Genomic DNA, 23,965 nt, shown 5'->3' on the forward strand with positions numbered 1-23,965 from the left:
CCCTTTACATGATTACTACGGCACAAATTGTGGCAGAAGCACACAAATCTGTTTATGACTAATCCTGACTAATCTCCTAAACTGAAATGAACGCACGCAAAATTCAAAATAATACCATCTTATTCCAGTGGAACTACAAATAAACCCATAATCAACTTAGATATTAAGGTTAGCAGCATGAGAAATTGTTACCGATTGCACAGAATCGTCAAGCATTTTAAACTCAGGTCTTTTTGTGCTTCTGAGAACACATCTGGTGGCATTTGAAACCTAATTAAGTCACATACTCAAGGTCCTGCCTGCCATTATTGTGTGTAATGACTTTTTGTGGCCGGTCGATATTTTAGATCAACTGGGTGATTTGCCAAGTGCCTATCAGAATCTTCTGGAGTTACCCTTGACAAATCAGCCGATTGCACATGTAGACTACGACTGCTGATGAGGCAAAACCATAGGGGCTGAGATAGACTGAAGAAAGAAGGGAAATCTCAATGTATATATATATATATAAAAAAAAGTAATAAACAATGCTTTAAGTGTGACGTGACAAAAGTCACTCAGTGTCAGTTCTCCAGTGATCATCTCTCATTTTTACTTCTTTCTTTATCACCGTGATCCTATCCGTGCATTTCGTTTGATTTGAGATTGTTTGGATTGATTAGCAGTGATTTGTCGAATACTTTGATCATGTTGAAGTGTTCACAGATTGCACTACTTTAATCTGCTCTGAGGCTTTGATTAATTTAGCGCACACTACAATCAGACCTGAAGCATTCTCTGCTGCGGATGTTATTCTTAGATGACAAGACAATGAAAATGAAACAAATGTATTTTCTGTTCTGACACCGAGACAAATAGTAGAAAAATGGGTTGATCCTGAAAAATAGACGTTATTGTGGGAGTGATGTCAATGTAAAATAAGGATATGTTCCAGATTGAAAATATTTAACCAGCTTTTGGACTGAAAAGGGACATCCATCAACTTTCACTCAGAAACATCCACAAAACACACAACATTATTGATGTCTAAGATGTATGAAAGTAAACAGATGTCAGCCTGTTGTTGTTGACTGACTTCCATTGTCTACAGAGTGCTGCAGGGATGATGTATGTTTTCTGAAGGCCCAAACCCTGAAATGAGCTAAGACCCTGATAAACTGGTGCAAACTGGTGTGTGTCATGTTGAACACTGGAGTTCGAAGCAGTGAACTTCCAGGAAAGTTCACTCTGAACTACCATTGGTCCGTGGTGATGATGTAATAGGTGGGTGTGGCTCTGAGGCTCCGCCTTCTTGAACATTGACATCCTTTAACAACTTCTCATTGAAAGCGACACTGACACTTTTTGTCATGTTTAATACTGTAAAGCTGCTTGCTTTTAAAGAAATCTATTATATGCTATATAAATAAATGTGACGGGATGTGTCTGGAGTGCTGAATTGCAGAGCTGGTGCAAACATATCCACGTCACTGTGATCAGATGCTTTCTGTTCTGCTGTTTTCTCAACATTGTGTCATTGAGGGGAAAGCGAGCAGCACATATTTACATATTCATCCAAATGTCGCTCTCGCCAGTGTGGGGAACGTCGGGCAAAGTATATTGCAGCAAAGGTATCTCAAACTCCTTTTTACCCCAAAGCGAAGATCAAAAAAAGAACTTTGCAGTGAGTATATCAGGACCTTCAGCATCTCAGCAATTCCAGTTCCTTCATCCTTAAAGGGATAGTTCGCCCAAAAATGATATTTAAGCCATGATTTACTCACCCTCAAGCCGTTCGAGATGTATATGTCAATCTTTTTTCAGACGAACACATTTTCAGTTATTTTAGAAAATGTCTTAGATCTTTCAGTGGTTATAAGTGTGTGAAGCAATGGGGTCCACCTCCTTCAAGTCCCAAAATGAGCATGCATCCTTCACAAAAGTAATCCATCCGGCTCCAGGGGAATAAACGAAGGCCTTCTGAGGGTAATCCGTGCGGTTTTGTGAACGCGCGTTCACGGAGATGGATGCTGGCGTATGACGTAGGACGTAGCGTAGGAAGTGTCGTGACGTAGAACGAACGTAGAGTTTTGTTTTGCTCTGCTCTCTGGCTGCGCTGTCACGTTCGTTCTATGTCACGACGCTTCCTACGCCCTATACTTCCATGTCCTACGTCATACGTCAGCATCCATCTCCGTGAACGCGCGTCGACCGCTACCGGAAGCCAGTTATTTTCGTTTATAAAGTTTTAAATATGTATATTTTTACGACAAAACCGCACGGATTACCCTCAGAAGGCCTTCGTTTATCCCCCTGGAGCCGGATGGATTACTTTTGTGAAGGATGCATGCACATTTTGGGACTTGAAGGAGGTGGACCCCATAGCTTCACATTATAACCACTGAAAGATCTAAGTAAATAACTGAAAATGTGTTCGTCTGAAAAAAGATTGACATGTACATCTCGAACGGCTTGAGGGTGAGTAAATCATGGGTTAAATATCATTTTTGGGCGAACTATCCCTTTAAGTCAATGTTTTTTTTGTTGTTTTTTTTTGTTGTTTTTTTATATAAATGCCTGAAATTAAGGGTCTATGGTGAACACAAGCTCAAGTTATTTTCATGTTATATTCAATGACATAAAATTAATCAATAATACGCCCATGTGATATTTTTCAAAGCTTTACTTGTCTTAAAAAAGGCAGTTGCTAACAAGTGTCTAAATGTGACTACAGGGGTTTCCTCGTTAAACGTCATCAAGCCGAAGAGGAAAACTCTTCTACTCACTAGGCACTTATATACTATATATATATATAACTCAAACTTTCAGGGAAAATGTTTTTAAATAAAGACTGAAAGAGTTGCTGAAGCTTAATGATGGTGAAGTCGTGTGACTGCGGTGTAATTCGTTTAAAGCCTGCGTTTAGCTTTTGACGTCTGCCTATTGTATTTAGACTTCAAAATAAAAGCTGCGTTATTTTGTGAAGATTATCACGATGAACAAAATGTGTAAGAATCATCCATTTTGTTTGGCACAGAGCTTATTTTCTGCAATGATCCAAAAGCAAATGAAAAAGTCCTATTGGTTTTTTATTGTCGAAGGAGTCCGTGACACTGACTTCCAGGTTGGCTTGGAAAAACACATCATGTCTGCAGCGCTCTATTAGCGGAGACATTGGAGAATGATGGGTGCTTCAAATTCCCTGACAATTAAAAAAAGTATGCTGCACCCATGTTAGCTAACCAAGACTTCATCCACGACTTCAAATCACCACATAAATATTAAAATGACCCAATCTAAAAGAACAGATAATAATCTTAATTGATGTCTAAATGTGTCTATATCTCTGCTCTAGAAAGCAGGCTTCAAGTATCCAGAGCTGAATGTTAAGCTGTATGAGCCTACATTACAGTCAAATGGTCCATTATTCCTTATTAAACTTTAATGTTGTGTAGAACACATTAAACTGCATTTAAACTCTACTCATCACATTGTGATCGTGAAGTATTACTACATAACGGTGTCACATTAAAACAAAAGACTAGGACGCTTCAGGGGCTTGCGTTTCAAACTGAAACTCAATTTAGTTCTCACCGGTTTTAAAACGTTGGAGTAGTGGCATAAAAATAGAGAATACATATATTTCATATTCAATTTATATTAGGTCATTACATATTTATTAACGTGTTATTACCTTGTAATGATATAATCATGACTAATGGAATCCGTCCTCTTTAAGGGTGAAGAAAAATCTGATCTCAGGCATTTCTAAAATTCAAATCTCAATGGAAATCTTTAACAATTAGAATTGATTTTCAGTTCTGACCAGTATTTAAAAATCCAGTTATTATTATTACATCATATTAGATAGCTGCATTAAATAAAACAATGGTGATCAATACATTTAATTAATTGCAGTTGTTGATCGTTAATTTTGACAACCCCAATTGTTACATATGAAATATATCTGTGGTGTAAACAGGACAGATAACAAGACTGTATCATAAATATCCTCAGCAAACATGTGCGAGAGTTCTGTGTGGATCGCTGGTGTTTTCTCTGTGAGATATTCCACCGAGGCCCGTGAGCAATGAAGCAGATCAGTCCAAAACAAGCATCTCCGGGCCGGACCCATAGCTCAGCACTGATAATGATGCTGGAAACTGCAGCGGGCAGGTGGCTGTCCATTTCAACTCACATTCTCATTATACTGACACACGCAGGACGAGATAAATCTCTTGCACACACCAACATGTAAAGACATTTTAAAGATGCTGCTAACTATTGGTTTTACGAAAAGCAGACACATAGCCTGTCATGAGAGAGAAACAGAGAGATGTGTGTGCACAATGAAAGGCTTCTTAGAGCATCCACAGGGAAGGGCACGTGATTATGCGTGTGTGTGTGTGTGTGTGTGGCAGAAAGTCTCTTGGGTCTCTATTGTTAGACTTGTCAAAATGCCTTTGATTAGGCCTTACACACATACCTGCACCTCTTCGAAGTATTAAAGATGTGCCTTGTCTTTATACCTCATTCACGACATTTAAATAAATATAAATGTTTACTGATTGTTAGCACAACTTCTATCATCATATTTCAATGCATGTTTGAGCTGTGTTAGCTGAAAGTAACTTGCACTGACACCTTTAAAATATATCAGTGCTATTGTATTGTCTCAAGATGCACATCAACAATGTTTTATTTTTTACATTTTTCTAAGGCACGTTAGAGCTACTTAAATGCCCTCATTGGAATAAGGTCTAATCCTGGCTTAATCTAAGCCCTGTCTGTGAAACCAGGCCATAACGTCCTTCGTAATTAAATAATTGCAATTTTATTATAACAGATTATACTAGTAGTGGTATAACAGGAATTATAAATTACATATATCAGGGTTACTATAGTTAACTAAACCATATTAAAAACAGAAAGTGAAATAAAATAAATATTAACTGTAATTAAATACAATACTTAAATAAAATGATTTTATTTCAGCTAGCTGCCAAAGTAACATTGTTTCACTTTCATTTAGTTCAACTTGATGTATTAAAATAACAAAAAAAAACACACATATATATATATATATATAAAGTATTTATATTCATTTCTCTCTCTCTCTCTCTCTCTCTCTCTCTCTCTCTCTCTCTCTCTCTCTCTCTCTCTCTCTCTCTCTCTCTCTCTCTCTCTCTCTCTCTCTCTCTCTCTCTCTCTCTCTCTCTCTCTCTCTCTCTCTCTCTCTCTCTCTCTCTCTCTCTCTCTCTCTCTCTCTCTCTCTCTCTCATGATATATGGAGTCCTCCATTCTATTAATCAATTAATAGATCATTCATTTAAAAATATAAATATTATATTTATAATATATATCTAATTCAAAATGTATTTATATACATTCATTATTATTAATAATAATATTTTGAATATTAAACAGTTTAATATTCTAAGTTTAATATGATTAAATAATTACATTAAAATATATTATTATTATTATAATAGAATGATACACCTTATTGTTATACTCTTATGCCAGACTTATCCATTAAAAAAAATATATATATATATATATATAATTAGTTTTCGGCCATTCCATTCCAAAAAGAATCTTTCAAATGACATTCCCGCCACAGAATGAATGGTGATTGTGAATCACAGGGGTGTAGAGCATCATTGTTCCTCTCTACAGGAGGAGCTGCTCTCTTTAACCGCTGCTCCAGTCCAGATCATCAGGAGCTGTGATTCGCTTCCTGAGACTATCTCATCTCGACGGTCCAGGGGTCCGAGAACAGAAAAAAACTCACTGAGGACTGATAAGACCAAGATTGCTCAGGAAATATGAGGGTTTTGAACCTGAGAAGTAGCCGCAGGTTCCACGAAATCTTTCTCAACAAATTAAAAAGATGATGATAGCAGCTGAGGTGGTCAGATGAGACCTGGACGAGCAAAGCGTTTCTCACAGACTCTTACAGAGACACAGATGTGACTGATGAACGAGTCGAGGAAGTGAGTGAAGGTGTGCTCCTCTGTGTGAAAGGTTGCCGCAGATTGTTTTGATACTGGAGGATAAGAGAGAGAACGAGAGAGAGGTCGGGCTGCTTTCCCAGTGAGCCTGCTCCTCTTTTTGATCATAATATCTTTTGAAGCATAGAATGTGGCATACTAGATGTGACAGATAATAAGATGCCTCAGAGCAGAGAAGGACAAAGAAAGCAAACCTCCAGAGAAGAGGAGGACTATATCTGGACTATACGTCTTCAGTGTTCTCCACCTGCTTTCATGGGTTAAAATATTCTATAATTTAATGTGTCAGCCTTAGGGCAGTATGTTCAGCACAGGGAACGCTTGGCTTCCAGATGGTGGCTGCCTAAAATGGACATAATCTTCTGCTACTATGATATTATAGCAGACCACAGAATCTGTCATGGCTGTGACATCAGTTTTTTTTAGAAACAGAACTGTACATTTATGTCACGTTTGTTACACACACACACATACAGTATTGTGAGGGAATGAGGAGCCACCCATCTGAGCGCTACCTTCCCTGCACGTGCCCTAGCACAACGAGGACCCTATTTACCAGATCCCCTATTTATTTTGGACACTTTATTCCCCTTTTTTGGACATTTTTATGTTAATAAACGCCTCTCCGAGGTTTGACGCCACACCTAATTTAACGATCTAAGCGCATGGCCTAAAGCACAGGGCGCAAGTGTACTTAGTGTGCGTCCGAATCCACTTTTGCTAGTTTAACGACTGTAAAAATGGTCTGCGAACCCAGCGCATGGACTAAAAGGCATGTCCCTATTCTCTTAATGAGTAATGGGTGTGTTTTGGGCGTAACGTGAAATAAACCAATCAGAGTCTCATCTCCCCTTCACCTTAAAAGCCAGTGCCATGGCGGATTCGCTATTTACATGGAGGAATTTGCAAGTGGGAAGACTGAACGCTTCTCTAGCGAGGAAGCAGATCTGCTCGTGCGCGAGGTTAAAGCGAGACCATCTATGGGACCAGGTTTCAGTTGGTCAATGGCTCAGTCTATTTCAGTTGCCTCAAAATAGCAACACTCCATCAATGCTCCTGAACACACCTCGTTCTCAGACCAGCTCCCATGGGCGAACAGATGGGCGCAAGTACATTTGCTATTTAAACAACATGGCACAGGATGTGAAAATGAAAACTGCGTCGGGCTGAAACTAGCAAAACACACTCGCTTCACGCCGGGTGTATGATAGGGCCCACTGTGTCTGTTGTTTGCTCCTCCCGCCACATACATTATATATATTGTTCATATATGAACAATAGAAAACTCAACACTGCATACCGTGACATAATGACAGAGAGATCTGCCACTGTATTAGGTACAATGCATTTAGGCAAGTACATGGTCAAGATGATCTGCGGAAGTTCAAATTGAGCATCAGAATGAGGAAGAAAGGTGATTTACAGTATGTGACTTTGAACGTGTCATGGTTGTTGGTGCCAGACGGGCTGGTCTGAGCATTTCAGAAACTGTTGATCTATTGGGATTTTCACACACAACCATCTCCAGGGTTTACAGAGAATGATCAGGAACAAAAGAAAATATCCAGTGAGCGAAAAACTGGTTTCTTGAACATGTCGATGAGTTCACTATACTCAAATACACAATCACCAGATCTCAGTCCAGTACAGCAGCTATGGGATGTGCTGGAACGAGACATTCACATCATGGATGAGCAGCCGACAAATCTGCATAACTGTGTGATGCTATCATGAGGAATATGTGCAGCTTGTTGAATCTGTGCCACAAAGAATTAAGGCGGTTCTGAAGGCCATACCTGGTCCTCAAGTTAAATTGCCAGTAAAAGAAGAATGCAAACAGGTTCAAGCACAAGCTTGATTTCATTGTTATTGCGTGCAGTGTTGTCAGAATAGGCAAACTCTTTTTAACCGACAGTTTCCTCAGGATGGAAGAGACTCTTGATGTGTACTGTAATTTAGTTAAAGTTAGTTACAGTAACTGGTGGGTGTGATTATAGCTAACCTACTGTATAATCTGGTTTAATGACATACAGTTAAAGTGAACTCTGTCGCCCCCTCATATTTGTCACCCGGGTCTAAAATTAATGGGGGCTTGGGGCAAAAATTCCTTCAAAAAATTACTACAATTTCAAGATAAGAAAAAAAAAGAAACAAAAACCTGCACAATTAAACTAATTCTAAGACGACTGTCGTGATTAAAGTAAAATGTGAAAATTAATAATACGTGGTGACTGTGGCATTACATTTAAGTCTGCTCACATTGCATCAGATTTCTTTTTACGTGATTTTTGCAGCGTTGAGCATTATGACCAATCACACACGTTTCTGTTGAGCTTATGAATGCAACGGCCAATCAGATTAGTCACCATTGAAACCACTGGCGTTTTGTTCAGTGCACATGCTCATTGACTGAATTCTGCACTCTTACGGATTCTCTCATCATAAACTACAACGTGCAGATATGAAGTAAGAGATTCATTCCGATGTTTACACAGCTTCATTGACTTTTGCAAAAGTGTATAACTTACGGGAAACAGTAACGGGACACATTCTCCGCTCACTTTATGTATATAATTAAATCGAAGCTTGAATAGCAGTTTTGTTTTTCATTCTACTAAAATAACCAATGTGAAATCTTTTTCTTATTAAACAATTCATAAACGTTTTTTAGCTTGTTTTGTCTGTGTAACCAGAATATGACATGCCGTTTCTGTACACACACAGTCTGGTTCACAAGCGCAGAACAGTTCCTGTTTCGATGAAGCCCCTCCTTCCGAAATATGAAATGTGCTGTGATTGGTTAGCTTGCCCCGTGTGTTGTGATTGGCAGCACTTTGGGAAATGTCACACCCCTTCATAACATTTGAGTTTCATCTGCTCAGATGTAAAAATTAAAGGGATACGTCACCGATTAGCATTAAGCTTAAGAAACCTGGTAGTATTTTCTAATGACCGTGCTTCCCTCCTTCATGTCTCCCTGAGAAGAGAGATTTCTGTATTGTGTGTCTGAAACAAAAACTCAAACCGCAAAAATCGTCATTTTACGTCATCGGAGTCTTTTTTGTCCAGAGGCGAGAGACTACAGCCAGTAGGAGGAGCTCGTCCCGCATGTGTTCAACCCGCCCATAGGGGATCTCACGATAAAACAGCGTCTTTTCGGTTTCGAGTCGACTAGTAGCCTAGTTGTATCATTTCTTCCGATACTGCCCTCTGTAACCGGTAGGCGTGGCTTGGGAGTGTCCTCGTAGGGCAGCGAAGCAAGTGCATTCTGGGAGTTGTTGTCTTTCATCCACATGAGCCAACAATACATTTTCTGGCTTTTCTCCGTCTAGAAGGCACCAACTTCTAAAATAATTTCACATTTCTCCTACATAAAAGACCCAATTTAAATACACATTCATCTTTCCAGCGGTGAAATATCCCTTTAAGGATGGCGTCAATTTCAAACCAATTCAAGCCTGATTCACAGACTTCAGAATGTTAACAAACAAGAGGATCTTAGCTTATCAGCTTTGCCTTTTGTTTACATCATAGCAACAACGTAAAACTTATAATTGGAACTATTAAAACACAACTACAAATAATAAGACATACTATAGTTGTGATCCACAAACACCAGATTGTCCCAACAAAGTGGGACCGGCTCCATTTCAGGAGAAGCTTTTCTGCATATAGCCTGCATTGTGGTTCTGGAAGCTGTTCTCTGTAAAATGTGCAGCGCACAGATACATATTAGGGTTATAATGATCAGGAATAGTGTTTAAAATAAATGTTAACCACTCTTTTTTGTTTGCACTCAAACACAAGTTTGTCAGCCTTAGGAATGTCAAACAAATGAGTTTTGGAAACGGGGTGGAAAAAACATTGTCTCTTTGACATAGCGATTGTCTTTTTCTCGCCCCCTTTTTTTTTTTTTGCATATTTCGTGGGTGGGGATTATTTAAATGAGTAACATTGTGCCTGGATAAAAATGTGTTGTAGTCCAAAAGAGTCGTTCGTTGTAGTTCTAGGAAAGTGGAATCCGGTAAATAAAATATCTCCCTTTGGAGGGACTTTGAGCTTTGTAACCTTTGTAACCAAACAGCAACACACACTAACTAAAGCTGAAAATGCGAGAAAAAAAAAGCATAAAAGGACCATTTAATGCATTCTAAATAATTGGTTAAATTTAAGTCTTAATAAAAACACAAATACATTTAATAACCTAATTATTAAAATTGCCTTTACGAAGGTAAAAATGCCCATTGAAATCAATTCTATATTGCCCCTTACTGGAACCGTTACGTATTTTCTTATCGACCCAAAAAGGATGACTTTTACAGGACGGGTGCAGTATATTGAGGAACATAGTGCACAAAAGAGTGATCAAAGGATTAAAATTGTGAGCTCCCATTAGCGCAGTCATCCAGCTCAAACTCCCCAGTGCCTCATCAGACACTCGCTAGCGGCCATTTCAATAAACCTCAACATATATTATTAAAAGCAGTTTTTTTAGCAATTAAACCCAAAGATGCTAAAAACCACCAACAGCTTCGAGGTCTAGGGAATACAGCATTTGAAATTGTCGTTCTGACCAGAATCACACATAGGTGGCCTGCTATAAAAGCATAACCAGGCAATCTCATTCCACCCGGTTGTTAAGTCTGATGTCACACGTCACCGTTACCAGATCCAAACGCTCTAATAGACCCCAAAAGCAAACAATAAAGTGTGCTAATATGCACTCATTGTGTTCTGTAGTATTACAGAAAAATAATGATCCTAGCCTTTATCTTCATACCAAATCTCAGTTGGCCAGACAGTGATTCATCTTTTTCTAAATCCTTCAAATATTGGTGTTCAGGACATTGTGAGCGTGCAGTTTTTAAAATGTTTGCCTAAATTTGTGCAATAAAAGCCCGATTCTCAAAAACAGCTATTTTCTCAATTAAAACGAAGTAGAGGCTTGGACCCAGGAACAGTATTCATTACATACATAATTTAATAGATAATAGAAGACACAATGGTGACAAATTAAACAAACAAACTAAAAAAAAAAGTACAGCACAGTAGAAAGAATGATAATATTAATCTTGGATGTGGCATACATATATTATGCTGAAACTTTTTAACAAAAAACTGCATAACATTTTTCACATATAAAAAAAAAGAAAAAAAAAAAAGATTCTCATTCACTTATTATTGTGTTGATTACATGCACAGAAGCGATCACTAATAATAATAATAATATGCGTATGCGTATGCATTTGAATTTGTTCTTAACCTTATTCTAATGCTAATGAATTTGGACTATCATAAATGAGTGACCACATACTCGAGGTTAGTAATTTGCATACACTACGTCCAAACAATCAGAATATAAGGGCTTTCCGCAAAACCTTCCCTTTGCAGCCTTTTGTCACTTTCAGAAATCGTATGATACTCTCACATGTGCAGCATGATCCTTGAGCACGTACAAAATTGAATCTTAGCATAATTAGAAAGCAACCCCAAGCATGTGATTATTGTGTATGTGTGGTTTCAGTTGTTCCTACATTTTCCGTACGTTTAGAAACATGAATCACAATAAAAGAGCTCAAAGACTTGTAGAAGCAGCTAAAATGGCACTGTTCCTTCAGCAGATGTGTTCTTATCTCACGTTTGCTTTTGTTAACACTATCAGGTACGTTTATGGTTTAGGTGGTACGTTATTTTCATTAACCTTTTAGTGCCACACTCTCAGAAAAAAAAAGGTACAAAAGCTGTCACTGGGACAGTACCCTTCAAAAGGGTTCTAATATGTACCATTTAGGTACTAATATGTACACTTTTGGAACTAATATGTACACTTTTGGTACCAATATGTACCTTTGAGGGACTAATATGCACTATTTAGGTACAAAGGTGTACCTTTTGAAAAGGTACCACAACAGTGACAGCTTTTGTACCTTTTTTTCTGAGAGTGCACTCACTGGACATTTGACTTACTAACTGCTGTGATATGTACAACAACCAACTTGCCAGATTCACATTCATCTGTTTCGGTTAAAACTGAACACTTTTAGACACACTCTCTGGACTTTTCATTTTGAAAGTGCAAGACGCAACATGATATTGTTTTGCAGAAATGTTGCTGCAGGGAAGTTTGTCCAATGAGCCTGCATTTGATTTGTTCGTGAAAACGTTGGTACACAGATTTCACACGCAAATGTGTGTGTGCAAACAATTGGTGAATGAGAACCAATATTCTAGATTATATAGCAGTAGATTAGGGTTCTTGTATACAACAGCAAATCAACAGCAGCTATAGAAGCCAGCGGTGAAAGTACAGATGTAAAGAACCCAAAACTATTTCAGCCACGAGGGGTTTCGATGTTTGATATGGTTCTAAATTCCTTTAATTATAGAACATAAAAGGAACCCATTTAATTTAAAGTGTAGTGTTCTTGATACTATTGAGCTCTGTGACTGTCTCTCTGTAGCGCATTATACAGAATCAATAAAGGCAGTTTATCAAACCGTCAATCACTCGCACTGCCACTCAATCACTCGATACATCAGCACCTGCTAAAAGAGCATATGTGTTCAGCGCTCAGAACATCTGCTGTTCCTGTAGGACATCTGACTGGAATGGATTATAGGCGTTGTCAGGATCAGGATGCTTTCAAGGAGCTGCATTTTTCTCTCTCTCCAGTAATCTGCTCTAATCTTACTATCTGCAATATTATTCCCATTTTTGTGTTTTATTTGTGAACACAACACTTTTTACTTCCATAGTATGTGACATATTTCTATGAAACTAAAACTGTTTATTCAACTAAAGGAAAATGTTGCCACTTCCTTCAGGAATTGATTGTATCATTAATAGAATCTGATTGTACAAACAATTTTTTTTTTCTTTAGAATAAACTGTACTGGTGAATTATTCACAAAAAGACCAGAAATTCTGGCTAATTTGGGTACATTTACATTCATGAATATTGATTAATGTGCACTGTCCCTTTTTGAAATAAAATGAATTACAAATTAAAAATGAATTGCATATCACAGAAATAAGTATTAATGAAGCAAACTGGGTTAATAAAAAAAAAATAAAAAAAAATAAAAAATAATAATGACATTTAAATGCTATTTCATTAGCATTTGGAATACTACCAGATGGTCATTATATCTCTGTATATTTACAGGAACATATTACAGAGGCGGAGAGGAAAGACAAAACGTGCTTTGAAACAGCTGGCTGAGTATTTCACTGAACTGGTCACAAATGGGGACAATCTGTGATCTCAAAGCAAAAATATTGACTTAATAAGAGTATTTTACTCTTACAGTGAACATGTTCAGTCCCCTCTGGACTGAATAAAGAAATGCAGAGTAGATCTCCCACATACAGTAGAGGCACTGAACAGTGCAGTCATAAAATTATGATTTCAACCTTTGCACTTCCAGCAGTCTAAAGCAGTAAAAGCTCTGAAACACAACCTCAATTATTAGGTCAAGTATAAAAACTTAATTCTCAAACATTTAGCTTTTTATTACTATAGAATAAAAAGAAAATATTATCAGGTACATCGCAAAACAGATTCAAACTCACATAATCCATGTGACACCACTATTCAATGTGCCAGACCATCCGACTGGCAAAGGTCTCTTCACCAGATGCACGAAACAATATTAAAAATACTAGCCTGTCATTGACCTTCCTGGTGACTCAATTAAAAGCTGTAATCAATTAAAAATTTAATTAAATCAAATCAAATTAGTGAAGGATAATGTAGAGTTAGCTGGTCATTATCACAAAAATAAACCCGGTGGACATCACAGGGCGATCCGGTTATGCGTCATCCTTAAATGGTACATTCTAGCGTACCAGAAGCTCTCATCTAAACTACCGGTACTCTCCTCTGTCCTTATGGAGAGATATTGAAACTGAGACCGCTGATTCACTAGCAATCTTGCACGCCAGGTCTCTCTCTCTCGTGCACAGGTTTATATATTTAGACATACAGAGCAAAGTACTGCAACATTATTACATTTCTCAATGAGACCAGCATCAGCATTTCTCTGTTCCCACTCTCTGGATTTGAATGGCCTTAAACCCCCTTTCATTTGGTGGAAATGCTCAGAACAGTTTGAGAATTGGGACTCATTATCTAATCCCTGAACCTGCACCCAAACCATTTTGGTGGAAAAACGCTATTGTTTGATGTGAATTATGTTACAAGTGATATGACGGCCTCAACTTACCTTAAAGAAGGTCATTGTAGAGCCATCCTCAACCACTCCATACTCAATCTTGGTCTGCTTGGCCAGGTCATCAGCCGAGTCAATTGGAGATTCCATTCTCTCCACGGTGAGGAAGGCGGCTAGGTTGGCCGTATAGGAGGAGATGATGATTAGGGTAAAAAACCACCAGATTCCTCCTACTATCCTGGTGGAAAGGGCTTTGGGCATGAGCTCAGATCCTAGTAGAGAGGAGCAGAGATAGTAGTCAGGGTAAAGCAGTGATTTCAATGTGAGGACCAGAACCAGATGCACAGGTCTAACCTAGTCCAGATAACTAGTTGCAGGGAAAGGCTTTGCCTTTTGACAATTGGGATGATATATCTATGCTAACTAAATACGCCAAAGTCAACCACAGTGAAGGTGGGAATTCATTTATGTGTTAGGAGAATTTATGTGGCCAAATTTAATTAGATTACAGACTCTCATTTTTGTATTAAAGCATAAAGGGCTCATAATTTGTCTTTGAATTGCCCTACACTCTTCAATCCATTTGGCTTGTGGGTAAAAGCCAAAATGAAGAGCCATTTTATGTTACAGCCTAAGTATAATTTTCTGTTATTCCTTAATCAAGTTGTCACCATGGCCATGCTTAGGAAATTAATTGATAAGGGGGAAAGTAGGGGCAATAACTAGTTGTACTAGGAAGAAATGTCAGAGGACAATAGCGCAAGGAAATAACTGGCACCTTTTCTCAAGTTCTGCGATTCATTGTAAGCTTTGATCTGCCATGCTGAGTCCATGGCAAAACACAAAGGACTGTCAGAAAGATTAGCCATTACATGAATTACAATTGAACTCCAAACTCAGGCCTCGGTAGACTGGTAATGCTACAGTGACCTGTCAATCAAGTCCAGAGTTTGGATATTTTAACTCTAGCTATCAGACAGCTGAACAACCACTGAAATAGGAAGGAAGAAAGCGAGAATCACCTTTCCCTTACATACACTAGCAGTTAATTTGTTAAATGTGATGTGTGTATTTTCTTCAATGCTGAAAGACGTTCTCTTATCCTATCCACAGAGACAACTATATCTGAACCATTCATCGACCATAGGCTGACTTTCTAAGTGCAAACACTGTGGTGCTTGAGCATCCCAACATGTGGCTCAAACAATTGCTTAAGTTTTGGACAGGAATACCCGTTTATCCAAACAAGTAGTTAGGAGCAGGTTGGAAGGAGAGTCTGAGAAACTAGTGGCACATATTTTACACACTTCACCTTTAGCGGAAAAGATGCCTTAACCACTTTTAAAGAAACAAACATACAGTCGTGTCAAAACAGCATAAAATTACGCAACGAAAACCATCCCAAGAAGAAATAAATGTCGTCATTTCAAAGTATCACCATGCTGGACCATTTGGTCAGGGTGACCTTATTTAACCTGGCTGGGGCTGACTGTCATGTACCCAAGGTAACGTCATGTCCAAGCACGTCATCCCACAGTTTTCTCGGGGCTGACAAGCCATGGGCAGGGGAGCCTCTCTACAATGTAGTGTTACTCACTCATCAAGAGACATGCATACAGTCATCATACACAAACCCTGCTCATTTTGCCCTCAGCCTAATGCCACATCTTCTCTTCCAAAACTCACAGAGGAACCTGAACAAAGGACAGTCCCAATGACATCCTAACATTATGTTGTTAATAGGTGAAGCTGTTGGCCAATAATTCGTTTTACAGAAAATAATTCACAATAATCCAAACACATTAGCTAACTTTTAATGTCCTCTGTTTACTGATTATTCCTTGTTAATAGTGCCAATCGCATGTGGGGTTCAGTAGTTTACCTGCTCTTGGGGCTGGGAAGACGAACACTGAAGAACCCACACTTTTACTAATTCTCATATGGCTGAGCATCTCTTGTCCCTCTAGTTCAGAGGTCATCAACCCAGTTCCTCGAGACTCACTGTCCTGCAGAGATGAGCTCTAACCCTGATCAAACACACCTGCAGCCAATTAAGCTCTTCGGGATCGCTTGTTGTTGAAGCAGTTTGGAAATAAACTTTGCTGGACAGTGGGCCTCCAGGAGCAGGGGTGAAGACTTCTGCTCTAGTTGGAGGCTGACTGTGCATGACCCTGTAACTCTTCGGCCTTCTTTATTATAAAAATTAACCAGACAAAATGCTCCACCAACTAGAGCAGCTATGCAACTATTCATAATATCTGCAATGTTTTTTTTTAACTTCTAACATTCCGTGTCAAAACAGATATCCATGCTGTCTACATTGCAAACAGCTCTTTTTAATCTCTTTAACAATGTAGATTTCACAAAGACTCACAAGGTTAATGTTACATAGCAATCCAATCCCAGCTGTAAATCATTCCATTTGATGGATGCAGTGCAGATTCAAACATTACCCATGCTACTTTGCAAACAAGGGCCTGGTGTCTCTCATTACTCAACCAAATCTTAGTATGCTAGTCTGATGCAACACAAAGGCATGCAGGTTACATGTGTCATTGTCCTTCATTCATCATAGGCCTTTCTCAGTCTCAAACATCTGCGTCCCACAGTTGAGAAGATGTGGCATGAGGATTTGGTAGGATTAGGGTTAGAAGTCAACAACACACATGGCAGTCTAAGACAGAGGACATGACCAAGAGTTAGTCTTTGTGTCATTCCGCCATTTTTTGCACATGAAATTGGACTTACCTTCTCAGAACCCTGATGAGCGAGAGAACAGTGGTTATGGAAAAGTTCTGCATGCAACTAATGAACCCCTGATTGAACCCCCCCATTCCCAGTGGTTCCCAAACTAGGTTACGCGTATCCCTGGCGATACTTGAGATGACAGAGGGTGTATGCAAACAAAATGCTGAGTTCATTTAATTTTATCCCAACTTAAAATAACACTAATACAGAGGATGCATTTCGAACAGGCAAAATGCCGCCTCTAATGTAAAAACAGGAAAAAGGTAGTGCCGTAAACTTTCAAATACATGTCAAAACTGACTACATAGACACAAGCAGTGTGCATATGATAGTTTGCATTACTGCCGTTCAATGTACCTTTAAAAGTGGAGGTTCAGCACTTACTAGCGTGAAGAACAAATATAGACAGAGACTGTGCATAGAAATCAATTTAAGACTCAAACTCCCTTTAATGCAAAGTTCTTGATTTTAATACGAGCAGGAATGCCAATTTTCCCGAATATCCACAAATATCCAAATTGACTTTCAATTCAACCAACAAAAAGGTTAATTTTAGTGACGTAGCCTACATTTTAATTAAAAAAAAATGGTCAAAATTGTTTGCTTTATTTGCAACGAAACATTAGTTCTAACAAAATCCACAGCAGAACTGCTGTGCGTCTCCAAGCAACACACAGTTCATTAGTGAACGAATCTGCGGCTTTGAAAGAATCGGAAAAGTCGATTCAATGACCCATTCATAAATGCAGCCACCTGATTCGTTACTGAATGAATGACTTGATAAATTACTCATTAAAATAGTGACTTGCTGCCACCTACAGGCGGTGTTAGTTTAAAAGTGACACTTTGTTTTTATCATAATTTATTGCTTTATAATTTTAATAATAAAATTAATGGAATTTTAAGTATATGACAAAACATTACACACATTGAATAGGGTTAGAAAATGTTGCCTTTATAAAGGTGCCTTTAAAAAATGCACAATTTAAGGGGGGAAACATTGTCGCTTAATGGAAAAGGTGTGACTGCAGTCCAAGTGGAAGAGAACGGGTACGCAGAAAGATGTTAAAGGGTTAGTTCACCCAAAAATGAAAATTCTGTCAGTAATTACTCATTCTCATGTTGTCCCAACCCCGTAAGACTTTCGTTCATCTTCGGAACACAAATTAAGATCTTTTTGATGAAATCTGAGAGCTGGCTCACTCCTTCATAGGTAATTGCATCTGCCGGCCTAGAAAAGTTAGTAAAGACATTTATGAAATCGCTTGGTGAAATTAAGGTTGAGCCACTGTAGTCACTTGGACTATTTTAACGATGTCTTTACTAACTTTTCTGGGCCGGCAAATGCAATTACCTATGGAGGAGTGAGCCAGCTCTCAGATTTCATCAAAAAGATCTTAATTTGTGTTCCGAAGATGAACGAAAGTCTTACGGGGTTGGGACAACATGAGGGTGAGTAATTCTGACAGAATTTTCATTTTTGGGTGATTTAACCCTTTAAATGCCTCAGGGAGTACGACACTCTACAAAGTTTGGGAACCACTGCTATACCCAACACCCACCAATAAACACTTTCAAGTCCCACACAGCCCCATTCATACCATTGGCCAGCAACCAATTTGCTTCTAGAACTACATGCACAGAGGCACCCATGCATCATAGTGGGCCTGACAACAGCAAGTTGGGACCCCCAGCAAAAGAGTGGGATGTGTGCTAAGAGGGGCAGGCAGAGGCGTCTACCTTGCTGCATGAGAGCTCCAACTCCGAACCAGAAACTATTTAGCAGGGTGAAATTGTTTTCCACCACGTCCGAGTCGGGGTTGCACGGGTGGGGGTTATACCATTCGTAGGGACTAAACCTGTGATGAGCGACACAGAACACAGATACATTTTACTCCAAACGATGTGGTACATAGAAGAAAAATGAAGGAAAGGCAGGTCAACCTATAGAGACACAAGGAGAAAGAGACAGGTTAGCATAATCATCAGTCAATTAGATATCAATATTCAGGAAAAATACAAATTCTCTTGAGGAATCTATTACCATCTGTCTTATCAAATGGAAGAAATAAATAAGTTAAGCTTGTGATACAGTAGTTGCATGTTGGTTAGAGCTGTTTATGTTTCCAATCACCCTTTTTTCAAAGGCAAGCATAATTATCAATGCATATGAGCAACCCATGTTAAAATTAAATGAATATCCCAGGTTACATCCAAATTAAGTTTTAAAAATAAACAAAAACTTACACATGCGAAAACAATTTTTACTGTCTTTTTGGATTTTACTGTCAACGTGAGAGTTTAAGAATGTTTTTTTAGATATATTCAAGTCATTTGCAATACACAATGTGTTTGTATATATATATATATATATATATATATATTTTTTTTTTTATGCATTTTTTTATATGTTCTGCTTTATAATCCTGCACATTAGTAAAGATCATCGTACTGACAGCAGTTTACTTGTCTCTCACATACAAAAACAAATATTTCTCAAGCTGCATCAAAGCAGTGGCATTAAGTGCAAATGCCGAACTAAATAGTATAACAATTTCCTTACACTTTATGGTCTTCAATAAATTCCAAAGCTGCAGAGACTGAGCCTATGGATTCAGTGTAATGTTTTACGTAATGTATACATGATATTATCTTATTGTTTTTTTCCTCAGTGTACATTGTTGTATGCATATGTCTATGAATGTATGTATACAGTATTATTCACTTTACCTCATATCCAGGCATAGAAAATATTATCTGGGTTCATATATTACACATACATTTAACCATAAAGATACAAGATAGCAGACCAGCTGAAAGTCAGTTTATCAGTCAGAGAAATCTGAGATCTGGAAGACTGACATATTGTATAGGAGTGTACTTGGCCTTCGTTTAGCCTGACACACAGTTGGTACTGTTGTACACAAACATAGGATGTGCTCCATCTTAGTGTGAATAGGCCTTAACTAACATTATATCATGTTCTTTTTGAGTGCATTTCTGTTTAGAAGTTGTTGTTTTTTGGGTTTTTTTTTTTTGGTAATTGACAGCCACATATGCTGTCAATATAGCTTAATGTGTAGTTAACCCTGAATATTCATTTAAAAATGATTAATTGATTTAGATGCCCAATGCAGACGATCTGGTCTATTCCATCATCTCCACACCTCGATGTCTCGTTCTGAGCTATCTCTCTCCCACATTGAGACTTTCCATTTACTCCAGCTAAATATAAGTGACATTACATTAGTAAAGGTTGATTGGGTGACAATTAAGCACTGTGACCCAATTCAGTTTGTGCTGAAGTGATGGGATAAAAAAAAAAAAGCATCTACAGGCTTTTTAAGAGTTGGGCAATCAGATACTAAGGAGATTATTTGTCTCAGCTGTTATTATTTTTTCATCAAAACTCTGAAATTTAAACAGAACACAGTACACAGTACACAAAGTACACAACATTTTCTGCATCTATGAGTCTATGAGCAAGATTCGTCAAGTGCTGGAGCAATCTGAAAATGATTACTGTGCTCTTTAAATAGCTCAACTTCTGCATCAAACTAATAAAAAAAACAGTCAACACAACATTCTCATATAAGTTCAAAATACTGTAAATGTTACATACCAGCACGAATACATTCAAATTCTTATGAGATGAGATTAAGATGCTACCTTAGAAGGTCACTGCCTATGTAGACTCACTAGAAAAGAGCCATAGAACAAAAATCTTTGAGGTTGAACCAGCTTGATCTAGTCGTTCATTCGCTATTTGTGATGCAAGTCTGAGTACATACGAACTTTAATCTTGCAAAGACTTCTGCCCCAGACCTCTCATGCAACGGGTCTTTGTTCAAGTTCACACAATCATGTTGTGTAAAGCCAATTACTAACAGCAAATCTAACATGGATGTCTGTCATGGACTGGAGCGTGCCAGCGGAGGAGAGAGAGGCGATGAACAGCCTCTGTCTGCGTGAGACGTGGCTTAACCTGCTGCTACGGGAAGCGTCAGTCGCCCGTTAGCTGTCAGTTTCATCGAATTATACTGACCTTCTGTTATCTCCGGTCATCTGCGCCACAGAGGGAAAATTTGAGCAAGGTCAACATGAAGAGATAAACGAAGGCTGAGGAAACATTGATGCCCCAGGAAAGAACAATGATGGGGGAGGGGTTTCAGAAAGTCATTGTGCGCAGGACCGATCACGCACTGATAACGGTAGTGTCAGATCTGGAAGACTGACACATTTAAGTAGGGTTGCTGTGCTGCAGCGTTTAGCATTGAGGTCATGTTGATTAGCTAACATGCAATTCAATAAGAATGCGACACAAGGATGCATTGCTAATCAATGCGCTACCATAGATTTCACAGACTGGCTGCTTGTTCAGCATAGTCTTACTGGGGTTTCAGTCTTAGGAGATGTCTATAACATCTAATAGCAGTGCCAAGCATGACCCCTTTTGAATATCCACAACTAACACAATGCAGAAGATACTCGTGGATTTTTGAAATTTCAATATCTTGAAATATTACTAACAATATAAAAGTTATTCTTGCGCTGACTTACACTCTAAAAAATGCTGGGTTGTATTAACCCAAGTGCCCTTGGGTTACATTTTTAACCCAATGTTTGTGTTTGTCCATATTTGACCCAAAATTGGGTTAAAACAATCCAGCATTATAGATTTTCAACTATAGTTGAAAATCAGTAAAGATTTCACAGTAAAAAGACACGTGAACCCCGAGCTGAAGGTGGATGTTTTTACAATTATCCTAAAAGGGCTTTTACTTGCTAAACAAGTATAAACTACAAATCAGACGACAGAAGGAATAGTAATAGATTGCGTAACAGATTTTTCAGCGGTTCTAATCACAAAAAAATAATACATAAGAGAATATATGTATTCTTATATTAAAATATATTTGTCTTATCTTATAAAATTTTGCTTCTCAGGTAGATGAATCTCTGTAAAACGAGAAAAATACATTTTCAGTGTCCTCTTCCCTCATAGACTCCGAGTAATTATCTAGTCAGCTCCACACAGCAGTCTGTTAAATCATCCTAAGTGCAGCCCATTTAGAAGCATATTCCACCTGGAAATGAGCGGGATCTGATAAGCACTTGCCCAGACTGGTGAAAGCATTACTCATCCTGTGAGGAGGACGTATCCCTTCCCTTCTCTCGCATGCTTGGGGTTTCTCACTGCACCAAGGACAATGATTCATTAGTGATGTTTACTAAGACAAGCATCACTTCAAATATTGCTCATACTTTCATTTAGGGATTTAAACAAACTCCTAATCCTCTGTTGAGTAACTTATCCTGCACCATTTGCTACAGACGTGAAATCATTCTGCTTGTTAAGGAGAGCTTCTGAAAGATCGTATTGCTAGATTTCCAAGATCCTAGACTGATTTCAGTCATCATTTATGAAAAATATGTATGTATATAACACTCTCTCCAACTGTATGCCTAATCTATTCTGGTATATAATGTATATAATTCAATTAACTTGCTCTTGTTTCACTTAGCAGATTGCAGAAGTAATTTGTTGCAAACTTCAATCTATAAATAACATACAATAAACTCCTGCTTCAACTGTATGGATGGAATAGTAAGATAGCCTTGCTTTTCATAAGAATGACACTAAAAAAAGCATTAGAATCAGACGCAGAATTTAAACATGTAAGTATTGCATTGGCAGCGTTTTATGGCAAAAGAATCAGCGTGATAAGTACAGTAAGCGTAACTCTTTTATAACTGAGACTTCCTCGGTTGCTTCATCACCTGCTTTCGCAGAAGACAGGAGAAACTTTGCAAGGGAATGAAAACAACAGGAACAAAAACAACTGCTGATATGCATTACAGATTCTGAGAAGAGGATAAATATTTGACTTTCATACTGTGCCCAGAAGGAAGGTTTCTAAATACTGCATGGTGAGAATAAGCCTTAGGAAACCCTCCACCAGTCCCCATTATGTCACCCTGTGATCTCTTTCTCACTCGCTCTGTCTTTCTCTCTCACACACGCATGTTTGCTGCATATACCAGCTTTAAAGTGCACACACAAAAGCAGTCGCACATGCACACATAAAGAAATGTGTACGAAGAGACGAACACATAAACACAGTAATACGATCTTGTGTTAGGTCTTCTCTGCTGTTAAAACATGCCGTTGATGTGTGTGCTTGTTATGTGTGCTCTAGTTGAGGAATGGAAAGGTGAACACTTACCCAGCATTAACATTAGTGCAGTTATAAGGTGAAAGGTGCATATTCTGAACCAACTTAGATGGCAGTTGTAGCTTGTTATAAACTTATGTGATCATATTGCCAGTAACATTTATAAAGCACAAGTGCATTAACCATAACACTCTTGGGTTGGACCAGCTGAACGCAGTAACCCAAGAGTTTTAGGGTTAATATAAGGCATTTTCTGTGGATTTCTCCCCACCATGCTTCAGATGAGGACCAATGGAAAGACCTAATGCAAATGAAAATGGTTTTGTATGATTAATGATTAAAAAAATGATCTCAGCAAATTATTCTAAGAGTTCACTATACAGTACATGACATTTAAAGGACAATTCTGGGTCTGATATGAATAAATAATAAGCTGTCGATTACGCTAGATAATTTCGACTCATACATCAGTTTCAAAAAGTACATACAAAAAGTCATTTCGACTGGAAGCGCTAAAGGTATAATGGAAGAAGAGGCCAGTTACGTTTTGCAATTATGGGATGGATGGGTTGGATGGTTGCCTGGCAACTTGTAGTTTAAAGGAGAACTCCGGTCAATTTTAACATTGAGCTCATTTTTTTGTACATTTGGAGTGCTGTCAGTACAGAGAACAACGACAAAAATCGGGGTTGCCTACACCGTGTTATCCTCTTTTTAAAATTTGCACCCTGTTGACTTCAATGGGGCAAGTTTTAAACCTGCTTTTAGCCTCTTAACATCCTTGATGTGTCATTACAAGTGCACAGGTCATGTGAGTGATTCCTTCGGAGTGAACGCGAGTGAATCTGACTGCAGTAGATGTGAAAGAAATATATA

The 23,965-nt window shown here is 38.3% G+C and overlaps 1 protein-coding gene across 2 annotated transcripts in view; it reads right to left on the minus strand.

The window, feature by feature from the left end:
• The window catches only part of grik2 (glutamate receptor, ionotropic, kainate 2), a 226,272-nt gene that overhangs the window by 28,184 nt on the left and 174,123 nt on the right, over positions 1-23,965 (minus strand). For both annotated transcript variants that reach the window (XM_084385004.1, XM_084385003.1), the window contains 2 exons: positions 18,654-18,772; positions 14,220-14,437 (listed from right to left, as the gene is read on the minus strand). In XM_084385004.1, the coding sequence (XP_084241130.1) occupies positions 14,220-14,437; positions 18,654-18,772 (337 nt within the window). The remainder of the gene's footprint in view (positions 1-14,219; positions 14,438-18,653; positions 18,773-23,965) is intronic.

This window comes from Rutilus rutilus (genome assembly GCF_951802725.1).
Source record: "Rutilus rutilus genome assembly, chromosome: 17".
NCBI lineage: Eukaryota > Metazoa > Chordata > Actinopteri > Cypriniformes > Leuciscidae > Rutilus > Rutilus rutilus.